The following is a 20,658-nucleotide window of genomic DNA, read 5'->3' on the forward strand; positions in this document are numbered from 1 at the left end:
AGCTACCTCAAATAGAGTTGGAGTAGATTTCATTTCAGTTCTAAATCTGCTGACTTGTAACTCTCTCTGCTTCTATCTTTCCCCCTGTCTCTCCAAATATACCAATACTATCATTTTTGCCCTATTATGTGATTTCATTGTTTAGGAAGTTAATAGTGAGGACATTCCCCTACCAATGAAGGATGGGGCTTTCTCTGGGTTTTATGGACTTAGAGATATCTATCTATCATCCATCCATCCATCCATCTATCTATCTATCTATCTATCTATCTATCTATCTATCTATCTATCTATCTATCCATCATCCATCTATCATCCATCCATCTATTTATCTATCATTTATCTGTATATCTACATATAGATGTATATGAGAGGTTAAATTACTTGTCCAGAAGAAACATTCACAGAACTATGGTGTATCAGAGGTGAAACTTGAAACTCAGCTTTTCCTGTCTCTGAGGACAATTCCTTATTCACTACTTTACAGTGACTGCTGGATCCACTGGAATGAAACTGAATTTCCTCCTTAGATACACTTAGTGCTCAAAGATGTTGATTGGTTTCTTTTTATTTTTTTAAATCATTTTATTCAGTATAGAAGCACAGAGTATGTGTTAATACATTATCTTTTCTTATTAATTTTTACCAAATGGCTATTTCTATCTCTATTACAATCTTTAGTCATGGATACCACTTAACCATATTTTCAGGACCCATTCTAACCAACTGGGCAGATAATAAACACTTTTTTTACACAAAACAATACCTTTACTCAAATCATAAAAGTATACTAAAATGCAGACATAGTAAATTTTTCATCATGATAATAAACAGAATTATGAAATAAAAAGTATAGTTAATGATAACCTCTGCCTAGTACTTTACAGTAAAGTTAATATAGGTATGCAGTATGCTGCACCTTCCCCATCCACTGCACCTAGCCTTTATCACTGATGGTTGGCTGCATTTTTTAAAATTTATTTTTATTAAATATATTATTTGAGTTTTACAATTTCCCCCCAATCTTGCTTCCCCCCCCCCCCGAAGCACTCTGTCAGTCTTTACTTTGATAAACACTTCTTTACTGCTGACAGATGTGTCTTTTCTTTGGTTTAAAGAGCATTTTTGCTTGATAAAATTTTTTGTAATAAATCATAGATGCAGAAGGATTGTCAAAAAGTACCAAAATACAAAAGTCAATAACATTTTTTGATCAGCTTCTTGGGCTTGGTTTAAAAAGCACAGTGACATTAGGAATTTTAAAGAGACTTCTGGAAGAGGCATATAATCACTTAATTTTAAATGATAATCCTGTTATATAAGTAAATATAGCTTTCTAAATTACTTATTTTTATTATATAGGTTCAAAGTACTTTTCTCAAGATGTGATGGAAAAACTTACATTAGTATTGGCAAATCTGTTTGGAAGGGTATATGTTCCAGCAAAAGTTCTACATGGTAATTTAAAGTTTTATCAATCCAAGGTATGTCTAAAAGATGATCTTGACATTAAAAGTATTTAATTCTAAATATGATTAAATAAACATGATTTAAAAACTTACTACTATAAAGTTTATATAAACAAGGAACATTTTGTTTGTTTGCTTTAATGTTAGCAATAGGGTTAGAGAGGCTACATAAATGAGGACTGCTTGGCCATGATCATAGGACCTACATTCTAATTCATCTCTGCCACCTTCTGGTTTTTGAGCCTTGGCCAAATTGCTTTATTTATGGCAAATTGCTCTATGACAGAGTCATTCTGTATGGATTATTTAGCTCATAAGGTGGTTGTGAGAATTATACAAAATTTCAATATTTATGGTGTTTTAAGGTGGTATGTAGTGTTTCTGTAAGTAAATCTCTGCTCATTTCTTAGTTCAAAAAGATATCTGTATTTTGCTCAAATGTATAGTAATAAAACTGATAATCTAAACAAAATACCAAAATATCAATTGTACAAATTAACCATATAAGAGAATACTTAAATTTCTCTTAGGAAAAAATTATGTCATAAATGAATTCTGAGGAACAATAAAAAATCCCTTTGACCTTGATGTATTGACAAATTCTATTAAACATTTAAGAAATAAGCAATTCTAATAATGCATAATTTTTTTAATAAATAGGAAAAGAAGGAGTTCTCCTAAATTGCTTCTGTGACCCAAAAATGAACTGGATACCTAAAGGAAGGAGAGTCAAAGTAGAAAAAGAAAACTATAAGCCTTAATATATATTGATGTAAAATTTTAAATAAAATGTTAGCAAGGAGATATAGCAGTATGTCAAAATTATATATATTTGGATTTATGCCAAAAATTCAGGACTTGTTCTGATAATACTACCTAAATTAACTTACTTATTCAGGGCCAGACCAGTCAAACTACCAGAAGATTATTTTATTTAACATGAAAATAAAATAAAAGTCATCTGAAGAAACCAAAAAAGCAAGAATTTCAGCAGAATTGATGAAAAAAGGTGGAGAAGGAATGTGTTCTAGTAGGACCAGATCTCTTACTATACTAAAGTCATAATCATTAGACCAATTTGATATTCAGTACAAAATAAAAAACACTTGCTCAGTGGATCAGACAAGGTACATAAGATGCAAAAACAAAAGACTATACTATCTTAGTATTTGATAAAACCAAAGCTCTTAGCTACTGGGGCAAGAATTCATCATTTGACAAAAAAATTGCTGGTAAATTTAGATAACAGCTTGGCAGACAAAAGACCAATATCTCACATTATATATCAAGACAAGCTCTAAATGAGTACATGATTTAGACATAATGGGTGATATCACATAAGATTAGAAGACAATGGAAGAGAGTATTTGTCAGATTTTTGTGAAGAGAAAGAATCCATGACCTAAGATTTGTAGAGAAGTTCATAGGAGGTAAAATTAGTAGTTTTGATTACATTAATTTAAAAAACAAATACAATTCAATTAAAATTAGAAGAGAAGCAGAAGTTGAGGAAAGGAAATCTTCATAGCAACTTTCTTTGATAAAGGTATCATTTCTAGATATAGGAAATGGATTCAATTTAATAAGAACTATTCCCATTTGATAAATGGGCAAAGGGTATGAATACGCAGTTTTCAAGGGAAGAAATCCAAGTAATCAATAGCTACATGAAAATCTAAATCACTAATAATTGAGAAATTCAAATTAAAACAACTCTGAACCATCTCATATACATGAGATTGGCAAAGTTGATTAAAAGAGAAAATGACTAATACTGTAGGGACTATGGAAAACAGGGACATTAATGCCCTTTTGATGGAACAATGAATTTGTCAAGCTATTCTGGAAAGCAATTTGGAACTGTGACTATCTATTAAACTGTCTAGAGTTTGCAAAACCATACCCGTGACTAGCAACATTGCTACTATGTCCAAATTCCAAAGAGATAAATTATATATAATAATATTTATAGAAATTTTTTTGCATTGGTAAAGAATTGGAAATAGAGGATATATCCATTAATTAGAGAATGGTTGAACAAGTTATGATTATGAATATATGAAATACTATTGTGCTGCTCTAAGAAATAATGAAAGGCATGCTTTCAGAGAAAACTGAGAAGGCTTATATTAAATGACACAAAGTGAAGTGAGCAGAACCAGGAAAACAGTCTATAACAACAGAATCATAAAGACAAAGAATCTTGAAAGACAGGAACTCTGAGCAACCAAATGATCAAGCAAAAATTCCAGTGGAATTGATGAAAGGTGGTGCACTTACAGATAAAAAAAATAATAGATTTAGAGTGCAGAATCAAGACACATAGATACACACAACACATGGACATATATGTATATGTCAATGAGTATTTTGACATGACCAATTTAGTAATTTGTTTTGTTTGAATATATATTCAAGTATATATTCAAAAGGGGGACAGGTTGGAGAATATGAAAGCTGATCTCAAAATAAAATTTAAAAGAATCTTATACAACTAGTGCCTGAGGAAGGATTTGAATTTAGATCTAGCACTTTATTAACTGAGTTGCCTAGCTACTAAGAATATTAAATCCTGGAACTATCCCCTTCTAAAAAAAAATCCCCAAACTACTAACATATCTGTTATACATAGCATCATTCAGGAGCATCAGGAAAGAAAATGATCATTAATCATCTAACTAAAATCAAACTAGAACTTTCTTTTATAATGCTGGTTGTGCCCATTTAGCAGACTTCTATACCATTGTGAGAATGAGACAATCTATGCACCATTAATGGAGGATGTGATTATTTAAGAGTACTAGAAATTTGTTACTCTACTCCACTCCCTGCCTCTTGTATTCTTTGCCTCTGAATTTTATACTTTCTCCTTGCACTCTGATCCAATTCCACTATCTCTGGTTCATACAATTTCTTGAATTAGAGCAAATAATATGTGAATTTCTGTAATGAGATTTTTTTTTCATACTGCCATTTACTTATTTTGAGCATATCATGTAATATAGTTTCTGCAAAATCAAATTGGAGTTATCAGCTATAACTGGTATTAACAAACTAATTTTGCCTTATACCAGATCTGGAACTTCCTCTCCATCATCTATTTTTGATGTGTAAAACATTATTTTTCCTCTATTAACCTTTGAAATTCAATTGTATGCATCCTGCATTTGTAGCTGAAACCTATATAATATAATTTAAAATTGATATTCAATGCTCACTTATTATTAAGTGTTCAAATGCACCTTGCACTCAGTAATTAACTGCAGTTTTCTTCCATCTTGGTGGCATTGATTGGTGATTGGCAGTATCTCATCATACTAATGGACAAATTTGACATCCCTTTCTCTTGTCTTTAGGTGTTCCTCGAAGACCTCCCTCCAGATTTTGATGCTGTCTTACTCGAATATAACACAAAAGTCAAAAAAGACTTTAGCCATTTCCTCATTATTGTTTCTAGATTTTCTGACATGAAACAAGAACACCAACTCCCTTTGTCAAAAATCGGTAAGTGGATATTTCTTTCACTTTCTCACATGATAGAAATGAAATTACATAAATTACCTATAAGATGAACTCTATACAAACAGTACTTCAAAACTAGTAGAATGGTTAGGATGGAGCAAAGCAATAATGCAGAACTCCCTATATTCTCCAAGATTGACTGATGGTAGTGGATAGAATTTGGAACTTGATCAAAAGTAATGAAATGCCCTTTAACAATGGATTTTTCTCATTAATGTTCTTGGGAATTATAATATTAGACTAGCTTGATAGTGTAGAGATAGTAGAATGAACCTATAAAACAGGAACAGGAACATGAGAATATGGGAAAGTTCCTTGGAAGTGTTTCTGTGACTCTTTAGAGGATGGGGAGAAATTGAAACAGAATTAACTAACAGAGACAGAAAGTGGTTGTAGGGAATTCTTGGTTTTGATTAAAAGTATTCTCAGTCCAAGAACAAAAGTCAATGAGGAGTCAATATAAGATCTTCCTTGACTTCACTGATGTTAATCATTGTTCTAATGTCTTATACTTGATCTAGAACTTCCTCTTAATCATCTATTTTTGATGTATAAAACATTATTTTCCTCTACTGACCTTTGAAATTCAATTTATCCATCCTACATATGTAGCTGAAACCTATATAATATAACTTAAAACTAATGACAGGGCAGTAGGAGATAAACCTATTCACCTCTTAGATAGACCTGGGAGCTTGTAGAACTGATGAGAAATTTCCCATAGAGTAGTAGTTAGGTCATGGTCCCCTTTGGCAATCTGGGGAAAACTATGGAATCCTTTTCAAAATAATGTTTTTAACACTAGAAAGACCAAGTAGGTAAAATGATATGTTTTATTATCATTTTATTTTAAAATAAACATTTTCATGTTAGCTCCAGTTTTTTGCTTTATGCATTAAATTTTTTTAAAAAGGGATCATTAATTCACATACCTTGATCCTTAGAAGTATTCTTATATTCTAGTCCTAGTAGGATCACAAAGGAAATCAAAGAGATTGAAATAGTTTAATATATTTATTTACCTATCTATATAACACAATGTCTATCTTTCTGATCTCTATATAATCTACATTTATAATTATTTATTGGAATCTATACCTTTATCATGTCTATAGCTATATCAATCTATATCTCCTTTTTGTCTCTATTTCTCCTCTATATCTCTCTCCTCTATCACTATCAGCTTTATTCTATCTATTATTATCTCTATCATCAATATTTTAATCTCTCTCTCTCTCTCTCTCTCTCTCTCTCTCTCTCTCTCTCTCTCTCTCCCTCCCTCCCTCCCTCTCCCCTCACCTCACATTTATAAATACAGACTTTAGACTTCTTAAAACCTACCTGGATTACAAATGTAAAAATTATTCACCCAGGAGAAAGTGTCAAGCATCTTCCTTGATCCTAACTAATTCTTTCCAATTTGAACCCTTCAGAATTCACAGGTAAAGAATGTGACACTTCCAGCCTTGTTTCTCACCTGATGAACTGCAAGGAGAGCAGATCAGCTGTTTCACCCTTTGTATGTCTTTCTGGAGTTACAGATCAAGATTTGCTTCAAGTACGGAATATAGACAGTGTAAGTAGAAAAGGCAAGAGAGGGAAATGGGGGGGGGAGGGAGAATGAGGGTATTCCTATTGATAAATATAGACTTAAAGTCACTGAAAAAAATTCAGTTTACAAATGCTTAGACAAACAAGTCCCAGATGACTCTGGAGACATTTTATTAAATGCTCTATCATTTTCCAAATGTAATTCCATTTTCGTAAGGAATTTAGGGACCTTAGTAGAGGTCTAGCATTCAGATATATCATGGAGTCCCTAACACTCAGTGAATACGGTCTCTTAATGAATTCTCACTGCTCCAATGGGTACAGATCATTGCATTGTTTATAATCATGTCTCCTAGGATCTCTCAAGTTATTCATGATTCCATGTTGGAATTTATCTGTATTAGGATTCCTAATAGCAAAAATCACAGGTAGCTCTTTTCTTTGCTGTATTTTTAAGAATTAAAATCCAGATTAAGGAATATTTTTTCATGTTACAACTTTATATATATATATATATATATATATATATATACATATATATATATATGTATGTATATATACATATATATCTTACTGATAAAATTATAAAAAAAGATAATGGTTTCATAACCATATAGAGATAGTTAGGAATTTGTTCTGTAACTTCACAAATATAGGAAACTTTCAAACTGAGCTACAACTTAAGGTCTTAAAGCTTATATAGAACACTTATATAGAACAACTAACTTGCCTCAGGTAGTAAATTTCTGAGTTGGAATTTGAACTAATGTTTATCAATTATGATTCATTAATGTGAATTTATGTTTCTTCTACTATGCACTATATATCCACTTCCACTATATTTCTTCCATTCCTTCCACTATCATTGCAATCTTATCAGCTATGGGTCTGAAGAAGAGTTTACTTCATCAGCAAAGATTTATAAAGCATCTACTGTACAGAGCACTGTGCTGAGCACTCAGTGAATACAGAGCACTGTGCTGAGCACTCAGTGCATACAGAGCACTGTGCTGAGTACCCAGTGAAATATAAAGTTAGAATGAGACCTGGTTTCTGATCTCATGGAGTATATAGTTTATTAGGGAAATATGACAAAAGCACAAATAACCATATTACAAAGTGTTACATAAATTCATGACAGACATGAAAAAAGTACTATGAGACTTATAAAGAAGACCCTTTTATGATGGACAAAGAAATTTGAACTTTATACACTAGAGAACCACTGATGGGTTTTGAATGGAGCAAGGATATAATTTTTTTTACTCAATCCTTTCAGTTGTATCTGAACTTTGTGACCCCATTTTGTGGTTTTCTTGGCATAGATCCTGGAGTGATTTGCCATTTCCTTCTCTAGTTCATTTTACAGCTGCAGAACTGAGATAAGTGAGGTTAGGTGATTTGCTCAGGGTCATACAACTATTAAGTGTCTGAGACTGAATTTGGACTCAGGAGGATGTCTTTCTGATTCCAAGTCCAGAGCTCTATTCACTGTGCCTTCTAGCTGTGATTAATTCTCTTTATAACTAAAATTAGACTGGCATTGGTAGGAAGGCTAGACTATTGGGAAGAGAGGGTAGAAATGGGTCATAAAACTAACAGTTACAGATTTTCAATTCAGACAAAATTCTAAACTATATTATTTAAAAAATGCTCAGTAAACATTTAGAGAAGCATACAATAATCACAGAGAAACAGCATACATTCATTAAGATTAGATTCTTGATTAACCACATTTTCTTTTTTTTGACAGTTACTAAAATAGTAGATCAGGAGAGAGCTGTACATCTAGTTTCCATGATTTGGGAGTCATTTGCATGAAATGATAGTTGAAGCCACTGGTATCAATAGTACTGTCAAGTCAGAGAGTATCAAGTATAAATGGAAAAAAAAGGAATTTATTAAGCAACTACTATGTACTAGATCCTGGAGACACAAATATAAAATGGATAATTAAGAAGTTTACAATCTAATAGTACTATTTTTCATACATGCAATTCACTCTTACATCCATGTATGCACAAATATACACATGTAATAATATATATGCATCACATACATGTATTTTGTATATATGCATATAGTGATATTTAGGTGGATGGAAGAGTAAATTAATTATGTTAGGGAAGATGGCAAAAAATAACTATGGTGGATAATCTTGAATTGGTCACTGGTGATAAATATTGCATAAAAGTTGAGAAGTACCTGAACTGACAAAAGGTTTTTATCCATATTTAACCATTAGGTAGTCAGAAGTGATTTATGAGAAGGAAATTTCATTGGGTTGCTGGGAATTTAAACCACATTATAATCATAATGATAATGTCCATTCTTCATTCTTGAAGAAGATCATGACATCAGGAAGGTGATGTCATGACAAGCATGTGCATTGGATTTGAGTGAGGGGGTGCTATGTTGTCACAGGCCTCACGTTCTCCTCCAGAGTCATCTTGGTCCAGTGGCCAGATATGGATCCGGATGACGTAGATGACCCTGGATGTGAGGCAATCAGAGTTAAGTGACTTGATCAAAGTTATACAGCTAGTAAGAGTCAAGTTTCTGAGGCCAGGTAGGAAATTCCATCCTCTTAACTCCAAGGCCAGGTTTCTATCCACTGTGCCACCTAGCTGCCCTAAACCACATTTTAAGTTAGGAAGAGAGGAATTTCCTTCTCTAATTAGAAATATGAAATGAAAATAATCCTCCATATTATAAGCATGGTTTGAAGTACAATTTAGCAGGAGTTGAATGGCAAGATTGTCATAGCCAATTTGCTGTAATTTCATCTGTCCAACATGGAATCTATTCTACTTTTCAAAACTAAAATGTGTTAAATCAGAACTCAACATTAGTATGAAATGGTATCCTTTCATTTTCAAGACATTTGCTGCCAAACAGTTCCTATCTTTTTCTATTATCCATTGCTGTTTCAGGTGAGTACTATAATGCTGACTATCTTCTATTTTGTGTGGGAAGATCCAGACCTGGGATTTCATCTATTTTCCAGAGGGACAGCAACTTGTACCCCTGAATATCATTATCTTCTCTGGAATTTATAGCTTTAAGAGAGAGAGAGTTAGGAACACAGAGATCTTAAAGCTAGTAGGTGTCAATGGAAGAACTTGAACTTGACTTTTTCTAATTCCTGTTGGTCATACCACACCTAAATACATCTTAATAATGACAGGAATAGAAATTGGACCTATGTCTTCCCTGGTACAGAGAATCCCCAGATGAGAAAACATTATCAATCTTTATTTTTGAAAAAATATAGTCTTAGGGAGTTTGCTAGTGAACTGAGAGTTTAATGTCTCGCTCCAGGGCTCTATTGACATTATTTACCAGAGACAGACCTTGAAAAGGACTCTTCTTCTTCCTCTGAGGTGACCTTTTTCCTATTAATCTATGCTGTCTACAGCATTAGATTTTCCATGTGTTCCAATACTGATGATAATGCCAATAATACAAAGGACTGTGTTTATTTTAGAAACTGGTTTAACTTAAATCACCAAAAATTCTCCAGTATAACAATGGATCTATCATCTTATTCATTTCAAAGTTCCTGCTAACCATTTAAATTACAATTCATCAATACCTGTTCTTCCTATAAGACTTTTACCCATGTATTACCATAAATCCACTACCACTCCACCCAATGTTATAAAAACCTTCTTCCCTTTCACTTGACATCAAGAGAGGACTGATATAGTACTCTGACTATTTGTTTTCCTTCAAGTAACTAGTCTATCTTCTTAATATATAGTTCTTTGATGACATCTTTTTTTTTTTAGGTTTTTTATTTTGCAAGGCAAATGGGGTTAAGTGGCTTGCCCAAGGCCACACAGCTAAGTAATTATTAAGTGTCTGAGACCAGATTTGAACCCAGGTACTCCTGACTCCAAGGCTGGTGCTTTATTCACTATACCACCTAGCCGCCCTTGATGACATCTTTTACTCTTTTTTTAGGCAATTCATGAAACAAAAATACATAATAACTTTTAAGATATTGTTACTTATATGTTATTACATTATATATAAAAGGTGAACTGAGGGAAACTTTTTGTTTTTAGGTCATTCTACGTACAATTGGTATCACTTCTTTCCAGGCTCCTGTGCTTTACTTACAGAAAATTGACAGTCTAAACAGAAAAGTGCCACTCAATGCCTATGCCCTTGATTTCTATAAACATGGTTCTCTGAAAGGATTAGAACAAGATAACAGGTATGTAATGATTTTTATGTTGGAATTTAATGAAATCATATTACATGGAATAAATCTCCCTTTGCAGAGATATGACAAAGAAAATTAAATTAAGAATTGTATGACTTTTTCCCTATTTGTGCATTCTTGCTGAAAGTAACATTTATATCTATATCTATATCTACTATATTTACATAATCTATATCTATATATCTTTATCTGTGTCTAAGTCTATATCTATGTATATATTTATTACTATTTCTTTCTATCTATCTATCTATTCCTTAAAATAAGGAGGGAACTATTGATTTAAGCATAGAATTGAATATATATAGATATATTATTTCTTCAAGGCTTGGAACTCCTCATTAAGTCCTTGCAAAGCCCAGAGAGATAAAGAACTTGCCAAGTGACATATATTTAATAAATTTTAGAGGCAAGATTTGAATTCAAGTTTCCTGACTTTAAGTGCAGCAAGCTACTGAACACTGAATTAATCCTGTACATTACAATTAATTGCTTTTGTCCTTTAACAGTTTAAGTCCTTATTCTCTGTTTCTGAACTTGGTTCAGAATTCAACTTACTTGTCATGGGTACAGTTTAAAATCCTGACTCTCCTGCTAATCACTGATCCATTCTTGTCTCAAGGAATTTTTCTGTCTTTGCATGTATGTAAACACAAGGGAGTTCGATCTAATATTTTTTTCACCACTAAGCTATTGTTTTAAGTATGTCTGGTTTGCTGTTACTATCTTGAACTCATACTGGAGAGAGTCATTGCTAGCCCTCTACTACCAAACTTCCAACCAATCATATTGTTCCCTATGCCTCAGATCTGTGACCAATCATGCTATCTCAATACCAGCATCTCATCTACTCTGTCCTATTCTTTGTTCTTACTCCTCAAAACATGTAAAAGGGGAGCCCAGACTTTGGTGTAAATGTAGGCAAATCATTAACCCATTTATCGACAGGAAGCATGTCCCTGTTAATAAATGCTTTCCTCCTTGAAGAAACATGTCTTTTTGTTAAATGTTGACCATGACATTGTTTCTGAATGTTACTGCTTCTGACAAAGACACAAAATGAAACTTAAAGATTTAAAATGATCATTCCATTTCTTTAAATGGCTAATGATAAGCAGTAATTAATACAATCCATACTCTCAATTTTCTGTGTTAGTGAAGATAGAAAAGCTAATTTTTTTGAAGGTGGATTATCCAAATTACTGTCATCTGACATCTAAACATTTTATCTCAAGAGCATTCCAAATCAAACCTGTTCAAAATAATTTTTTCTGCTTTAAACACTTTCCCATCCTTTTCTGATCTTACCTTTTATGTTGGGGTCCCCACCATCTTCTCAGTTACCTTGGTTCAAGCCTTGGTGTTACTCTCAACTCCCTCACTCTCATTCACATTATTGTATTGTTTCTATTTGTATCACACCTCTTTATGTCCCATTCTCTCCACTCATATAAAATCATCAATTCTTACCTGGACTACTGCAATATTTCTCCAGCTTGTCTCCCTGTCTCAAGTCTCTTTTGACTCCATTCCATCCTTCCCTTGACTGCCAAAGTGATTTTTTTAAAGCATAGCTCTGATTATGTCATCTCTATGCTCAATGACATCATGAAAACTTAGAAGAGAAAGAATCTAAATGATGAGATGGTGGCTGGCAATGTCATACGCTAGAGAGGTGAAGGCAGATGACAATGGAGAAAAGGTTTTATCATTAAGAGATCATTGCTAAACTTTGGAGGCAACAATTCAGTTGAAGGAAGAGGTTAGAGATGACTACAAAGGGCTGAGATGTAAGAATAGAAGTGGAAGTTAAGACTACAGACAAGTTTTTCAAAGAAAAGGAAGATAAATTAAGGATAAAAGTTGACAGAGGTGTAGGATCTAATGAAATTTTTAAGCATGATAAACTTGGATACATTTGTAAAATATGTTAATAGAATTTGAAAATGAGAAAATGAGATTGATTGAAGATAAGGGTGGATATGATGATCATGGGGGACAAAGATAGAAGAGATCTAGTCCAATCCTGTTATTCCAAGAAGGGAAAACAAAAAAAAATAACTGGCATCCAGAGATATGTAATAACATGTCTCAAATTTTACAGATAGTAAAGTGACAGAGTGAAGATTCTAAACCAGGTTTTTTTTATTCCTATGATGTCAACTAACTAAAGGATTAGGGAAAGTTTCCTGGGAGAGGTGAAAGTTGAATTGAACTTTAAAGTATCAGTAGCACTTTTTTATATGTAAGAGATTATGTGAATATTCCAAGATGAAGTCTTTTCAGACACAGGGAACAATTTGAGCAATACTATGGAGGCTAATGAGTATAAGAATAAGAAAGCACCGAATTTGATTAGAATGTAGTATAAGGAGAGATTCTAAATTCGTCTGTTTGAAGGAACTTTAGGTAAAGGGACTCCCTCTATCTATATAGATCAACAATTACTGTATAAAATAATTATTCATTGCATGTGGTGTCACATTTTCCTCAAATTATTCCACCAAAAAGAGTCTCAACCAATGAACAAATTTGAATAAATGTGTATGCATGATTTTTTTGCATATATGTGAATCTTATTTTGATTTGCAAATGAATATTTGGTTAGATAACTGAAAATCATTCAGAATATTAAAGCCATCTTGTATTGCTATCTTTGGGCACATACTGTGGCACCACAGTTAAGATGGTCCTATATGTGGTATATATATATGACAGCACTTTTAAAAATTTTTTTTATTTATTTAAGGCAATGGAATTAAGAGTGACTTGCCCAGTTATTGCCCAATAATTGCCCAAGCAATTGTTAAGGATCTGAGGCCATATTTGGACTCAGGTCCTCCTGACTACAGGGCTGGTGCTCTATCCATTATGCCATCTAGCCGCCCCCTGTGCAATCTAGCCCTGAGGTCAGCACTTTCAATGCAATTTTCTGGAGTTGCATTCTGAGAGGCTAAATAACTTGTTCAAGGTCTCACAGTCAAAGTACAAAGTACATATATATATAAGTCTCCATGACCTCTAAGGAGGCTCCCTATCCACTATAATTTGAAAGAAAAGTAGCATTCCTTTAGAAATCTCTTTATATTTACATACACACACACTCACACATGCATGTACACAGGTGTGCATGCATACCTTGTATTTACTAATGTGCATATATTGTACTTCTCAAAAGAACGTAAACTCCTCAGGGTCATAGACTGGATAATTTTTGCCTGTATACTTAGGAAAATATGATTATTACTTTGCCCTTCAGAAGAGGGTGGGTCTCATGATTCCCTAAGTCCTTTATTCAGAACAATATACAAAACCCATACCTACTCTAACTCCAAAATTCTGAAGCTGGTCTAAAGCATGAAAGTGAATTAGTTTTTAACATTAGAATTATATTCAGTACCCAATTGAGAAAAATGTTCCTCTATCCTCAGTGCCTTGCATAAAACAATCATTTAAGTGAAGAACTGAATTGAACCAAATCATTGAAAGGAGGAGACAAAGAGTGGATACTATCTGCTAGGCAATGGGGAGTTATTAAATTTTTTTGATTAGAGAAGTCACACATTTAGAAATATGAATAAGCAAAATCAATATGACAGTAGCATGCAAGGAACAAATAGAGATGGGATGACCTTTTAGAAGGTTATTGAAACAGTACAGGAAGATGATAAAGGGTAACTTATATTAGGCTGCTAACAATGGAAATGGAAAGGAGGTGATATGAGATGGTTGTGCAATTAGAATTTACAGGACTTGGTGGCTGGTTGAATATGAAGACTGAGAGAGTGAAGAAGTTAGAGTTCACCAGTTCAATGGCCATCAGCTACATGATCAAGATCAGAGAAGGATGGGAAGCATCATGGAAGACAGGCAGAGTGAGACAGTGGGGGATGCTAATCACTTCAAGAACCAATTCCAGATAGATCATTTGATGGAAAGTAGTGTTACAACTACAACTCCAAATAAAAAGGGAGGAACTGTGGTCTTAGATAATAGAGATCTTTCATGTTCATGACTTTGGAAACCAGGACAGGAGACTGGGAAGTTTCTGCTGTATTCACATTACCAGGGCAGGCAAAACTTAAAAACATATTGTAGAGTTCAACAACATACAGTTGTAAGTTAACTAAATAAGATTAAAAAATTCTTTTTTACATGGTTATTAATATAGAAATTTTGTTTTGTTTAGGATCATTGAAGGTGAAGCTTATGTTTTGCTGAAAAACTTTTCCCTCATCCTTCAAGCTATCAGGTACTCTACACAGAAAAATTCAAGTTTATAAGTTCATTTCTATCTTTGCTGGGGTTGCTTTTGTTATTGGATCCCTTTGCTCTTTGTTCAAACTCCACTCTAGATGGTATTCTCCATTGCAGATAGCCCCAAATTGTCCCTGATTGTTGCTTTGATGGAATGAGTACACCCCATGTTGCTGTTAGGGTGTACAATGTTTTTCTGTGAACCCAAATTTTCTCGACCTCAAGGCTAGCCCTTTAATCAATCTACCAGACTGTATCTGTATCTCTTTAAGTGTATAAATAAACACACACACACATACACACATATATGCTTATAGAAAGATATATACATACAAAAGTACATGTATATAAACAATATATAATATAGGTTTTCATTATATATATATCCATATTATATATATATACACAGTAAAAACAAGATAAGGTATATATAACCATGTATGATGTTTTCATTTTACCCAACCTATAGTGGGTACTTAATAAATATTTAAATGATTTCTAGGAATAGGATTGTTTATTCGATTGTTCCTATGAGAATTAAAGCTAGAAACTGAAGGGAGGGATAGGGATACATATGTCATGGCAAACAAGAGGATACACCTGTTGTCCCATGGCAGAAAAGGGGATATGCATGCTACCATGTTGTTGCTGGTCCTTTTTTTTTGAAATTTATTAGTAATTCCCCATTGTAGGATGGTCTGAGTTGAGCTTGTTAGGATGAAAGGCTCACTAGAGAAGCCCAGAACTAGGGGAGGAGATAGAGGCAGGGAGCTACCATCTCTCATCTCAGTTTCTACATTTACAAAATGAACTGGTTAGACTAGGTAACCTGTAAATATTCTTCCAGAAGATCTATGATCCCTGAGCCTAAGCCTAGGACTTTATAAAGTTGTGCCTTGTGGATGAAGAAGTTGAGACTCATTTGACTTTACACAGTTTCATCAAATGAGTGGTAGACAGGACTTGAGCCCAGATCAAACTCTCCTGGTGCCCTTTCTAACAGGCTACTGTTAGGACTGGTTTTTTCCCACTTTTGTCACAGACTGAGTCATTAAAGACAATCTGAGAAGAGCTAAGTCATAGTATTTTGGAACTATTAATCAGAAATCTTATATCTATATTAGGGAAATAAGTGTGCAATTCTGATTTATATTTCATTTATTGATATTGTCTGATTATTTGAATTTTTTTCTGTTATATGTATTAGCCCAGCAGTACACTTTGTCTCTAGGGAAATCTCTCTCCAGCAGGGAAGGTCCAAGGTTTTTAGCAACTCTGTAGGACAGTGGTACAATTTCTTGTCTTTTTCTCTTAAAGTCCTTGAATCCAGATGCTATTTCTACTTGCAGCTTACTGTCAAATCCCTCTCAATAGACCTTTATATCATTCTTCTCATATTTCCAAAGACAACAATCCTGAGAAATAATTCACAGATGCTGATCATAGTAGGGTTGCTAGTCAGGGTAGGTGTAGGGATGTGTTTAACTTCCATAGTGCCTCCATGCTTAGTGTTGTGTCCTCATAATTGTAGGCACAAGATTACCAGACTACGGCAATTTGCTGGAGCCTGTCCCTAGAAATCAGATGCTATCCGGTATTGCCTAATTTGAACCATTTCTAACATTTATTAAATGCTTACTGTCTGCAGGATATTAAACTAGCTGCTGTAGGGTGTAAGAGAGTATCAGGAAAGTTCGAAAATGTCCTCTTAGAGGACAGGAAATGAAAAGGAAGTTTACTATTCTTGTTAGGGCCAGAGGTGTGAGAGACGGAATCTAACTAGCTAGAGTTTGTGAAACATAGAGGAAAATCATGGAAAGGAAATTGAATTTTTCAGTGGATTCTTATGTTTCAAGAAGGTAGCTCTCCTAATATCATTTAAAAATCTGTAGGTCATTATCGAAATAACTTCTTAGAATTGCTGATATTTTTCATAAAATTTCATCTGCAAATTGGCTTCTGGGAAGAAATAGAAAGATGGGGAAGAGTTTCTTATAACCTAAAACCTTACCTAACAAGACAGCTAAGAAAATAAATTTTCAAGATGTTTGAAAATGCATGATCTTTTCCCCTTTTCTCCTACAGTGTTTCTTTAAGGGAGTTATGTGAAGACGAAGATGACAACGTGGTGTTAGCATTTGAACAACTTAGTAGCAGCTTCAAAGCAAAGTTGGATAAAGTCTAAGAAGATTTTGCATGGAACCCACCATCTGAAGTTTTTTTAAGCCTCATTTCACTTCTATATATCTTCGTGTGCTTTGATGACATACCTTTTTTTAGCTCAAATTTCTGATATGACTGTGTAATATTGTAAAAGCTGCAACCTAATATTCAGATTTTATTACTAGGGCAATTTCTATCTTAGAATCTTTAACTTTTTAACTATTTTTTTTGAGTAAGGGGTAAGGAGATAGGAGAGCCTCTATCTATTATTTCATTATCAAAGGGAACTTCATTGTGAATGAAATTTGCCTCTACTTATAGACTTAAAACTCTGCCCAGACCATTGAGAGGTTACTTGACCACTGCCACACAACTTGTTTGTATTAGAGGAAAGGCTTAAAACCACCCTGACTCCAAGATTGTCTCTCTAACCACTGTACCACACTCACTTTCAATTTACTCACTTCATCAAGGAATGATTCAGAGAACCTCCTGAAAGTTCTGTGAAGAATTAAGATGATTGGGCTTGGAAAAGCTTATCAATAATGAAAAATTTACTCCAAATAATCTAAATTCTCTGGCACCAACTCCATTCTTTTTTTTTTTTTTTTAAGGTTTTTGCAAGGCAAATGGGGTAAAGTGGCTTTCTCAAGGCCCCAAAGCTAGGTAATTATTAATTGCCTGAGGTTGGATTTGAACTCATGTACTCCTGACTCCAGGGCCAGTGTTCTATCCACTGCACCACCTAGGGGTCCCCCCCCAACTCCATTCTATCTATTAATTTGCAAATTGATTGATTGCGATTAAGGGTGCAGTTGAACTTTGGACCTGCTTTAGTATACATACCAACTAGTTATGCAATCTTGACTTCTTTAGCACTCTACTAATATATTTGAGAGCATAATATTTGTTTTCCCTGGGGGGAAAAACAACTAATGGGGGGTCAATATTTAGGAATTTAGGCAAATAATATTTAATGTTTTATATGCCTAGCAGATCTTTTTTTTTTTTTTTTTTTTTTTTTAGGTTTTTTCAAGGCAGTGGGGTTAAGTGGCTTCCACACAGCTAGGTGATTATTAAGTGTATGAGGCCAGATTTGAACTCAGGTACTCCTGACTCCAGGACTGGTGCTCTATGTACTGTGCCACCTAGCTGCCCCCAGATCTTGATTTTACAGGTTTTTATTTTTAGGATAATTATTGTACATAGTCAAAAGCATCCATTCCTTTCCCATTAGTGATGATGGTAATGATGATGACTATGCCATAACACATTAATTTTGTGTTTATAAGGTTTATGTAGCATTTTCCTTAAAACAAAATTCCATTTTAAACCCATACAAAATGATTATAGTTTGAGGATGAGATAATTGAAAGAAACTAATGGCCCAGGATAGAAGACATTCTGCTTATATGAAATGATACTTTCCAGATGATATGACAAATTAAAATGCTGACTTTATTATATAGAATATCTTACTCATATAGGATTACCTCCATTTGAATAACCCATTGGTATCTTAGTTTCATATCTAAAAATCTATCCTCATCATTTCTTCCTCTTTCTTCACCTAGATTTCTTATTTCTATTCTTTCAGGTTTCATATTCTTGTTAGATCTTTGACATCTTTTTTTTTAATCCCACAAATATAAAGATTAAATTAACCTTTGGTAGACTGAGCCAATATGAAAAAATGACAATTCTATCTAAATTAAATTGCTTCTTAAGTGCTGTACCAATCAGACTTTCAAAAAATTATTTTATTGAGCTAGAAAAAAATGCAACTAAATTCATATGGAGGAACAAAAGGTTAAGAACATCAAGGGAATTAATGAGAAACAAAAGCAAAGGAAAGTGGCTTAGGCAAACCAGATCTAAAATTATAATATAAAGCATCAGTCTTCTAAACTATTTGGTACTAAGAAATAGAATAGTGTATTGGTGGAATAGATTAGGTGCAAAAGAAACAATAGTGAAGGACTATAGTAATCTGCTGTTTGATAAACTCAAAGATTCCAACTTCTGGGATACGAACTCACTCTTTGATAAATGCTGCTGGGAAAACTGGGAGTTAGTATGGCAGAAGCTAGGCATAGACCATCTTCTCACACCTTTACCAAGATAAAGTCAAAATGGGTACAGAATTTAGACATAAAGGGTGATTTCATAAATCAATTAGGAGAACAAAGAATGTTTTATCTGTAAGATCTATAAAAAAGAAAGCAGTTTATGACCAAAGAAGAGACAGAGAACATTATAAAAGCCAAAAATGTATAATTTTGATTTCATTAAATTGAAAAGTTTTTCCACAAATAAAATCAATGCAGGCAAAATCAAAAGGAATGTAGTAAATTGGGAAACAATTTATACCAGTAGTGTTTTTTTTCTGACAAAGGACTAATTTTTAAACTCCATAGAGAACTGAGTCAAATTTATAATGGTCAAAGACTATGAAAAGGCAATTCTCATATGAAGGAATTAAAACTATCTTGAATCATATAAAATGCTATAAATCATTATTGACTAGAGAAATGCAAATTAAAATAACTCTGAAATGCAAATTAAAACCATCTCACATCTATCAGATTGATCAATATGAGTAAAAAAATGAAAATGATCAATATTGAAGGAGATGTAGGAAAACTGGGACATTAATATATTGTTGGTGGAGTTGTGAACTGATCCAAATCCAACCTTTCTGGAGAGCAATTTGGAATTATACCCGCAAGGAAATTAAACTACATCTACCCTTTGATCCAGCAATACCATTACTAGGCATGTATCTCAAAAAGATAAAAAAGGGTAAAAAACCACATGTACAAAAATATGTATAGCAGCTCTTTTCATAGTGGCAAAGAATTGGAAATTGAAGAGATGCCCTATCAATTGAGGAATGGTTAAACAAATTGTGGGATATGAATATGATGGAACACTATTGTTCTATAAAAACTATGAAGGATGGGACTTAAGAATAGTATGAGAAGATTTGTAGGAACTGATGCAGAATGATGTGAATAGAATCAGAAGAGTATTATATAGGTGCAACAACATAGGTCAATTATCAACTATAATGGACTTGATCACTTCTGTAGTACAACAATCAAAGACAATTTTAAAGACTTGTGATGGAAAATATCATCCATAGCCACAAAAGGAAATGTGGAGTTAAAATGTAGATCAAAGTTTATCATCTTCAATTTTTAAAAAAAAGTTGTTTTATGAATTTTCTTTTTTTCTCTAGTTTTTTCTCTTCCATTAGGATTTGATTATTCTCTTACAACATGAATAATATGAATCTATGTTTAGCACAGTTGAAGATGTAGAGCCTATATTACTTTGCTTTCTGTTTGGTGGAGGGAAGAGGGGAAAAAAGGGAGAAAAATGTTGAAAACTACCATTGTTATGTTGTTGGAAATACAACTAAATAAACATTAAAAAAGATTAAATTAACCTACAAACATAGTTTTT

The 20,658-nt window shown here is 33.3% G+C and overlaps 1 protein-coding gene across 5 annotated transcripts in view; it reads left to right on the plus strand.

The window, feature by feature from the left end:
- The window catches only part of LOC141517706 (putative ATP-dependent RNA helicase DDX60), a 134,261-nt gene extending 113,874 nt beyond the window's left edge, over positions 1-20,387 (plus strand). For all 5 annotated transcript variants that reach the window (XM_074229004.1, XM_074229002.1, XM_074229001.1 and 2 more), the window contains 6 exons: positions 1,363-1,484; positions 4,826-4,973; positions 6,425-6,567; positions 10,613-10,764; positions 14,960-15,022; positions 17,113-20,387. In XM_074229004.1, the coding sequence (XP_074085105.1) occupies positions 1,363-1,484; positions 4,826-4,973; positions 6,425-6,567; positions 10,613-10,764; positions 14,960-15,022; positions 17,113-17,212 (728 nt within the window). In that variant the 3' untranslated portion in view covers positions 17,213-20,387. The remainder of the gene's footprint in view (positions 1-1,362; positions 1,485-4,825; positions 4,974-6,424; positions 6,568-10,612; positions 10,765-14,959; positions 15,023-17,112) is intronic.
- Positions 20,388-20,658: the final 271 nt, after the last annotated feature.

Source organism: Macrotis lagotis, chromosome 3 (assembly GCF_037893015.1).
Source record: "Macrotis lagotis isolate mMagLag1 chromosome 3, bilby.v1.9.chrom.fasta, whole genome shotgun sequence".
NCBI lineage: Eukaryota > Metazoa > Chordata > Mammalia > Peramelemorphia > Peramelidae > Macrotis > Macrotis lagotis.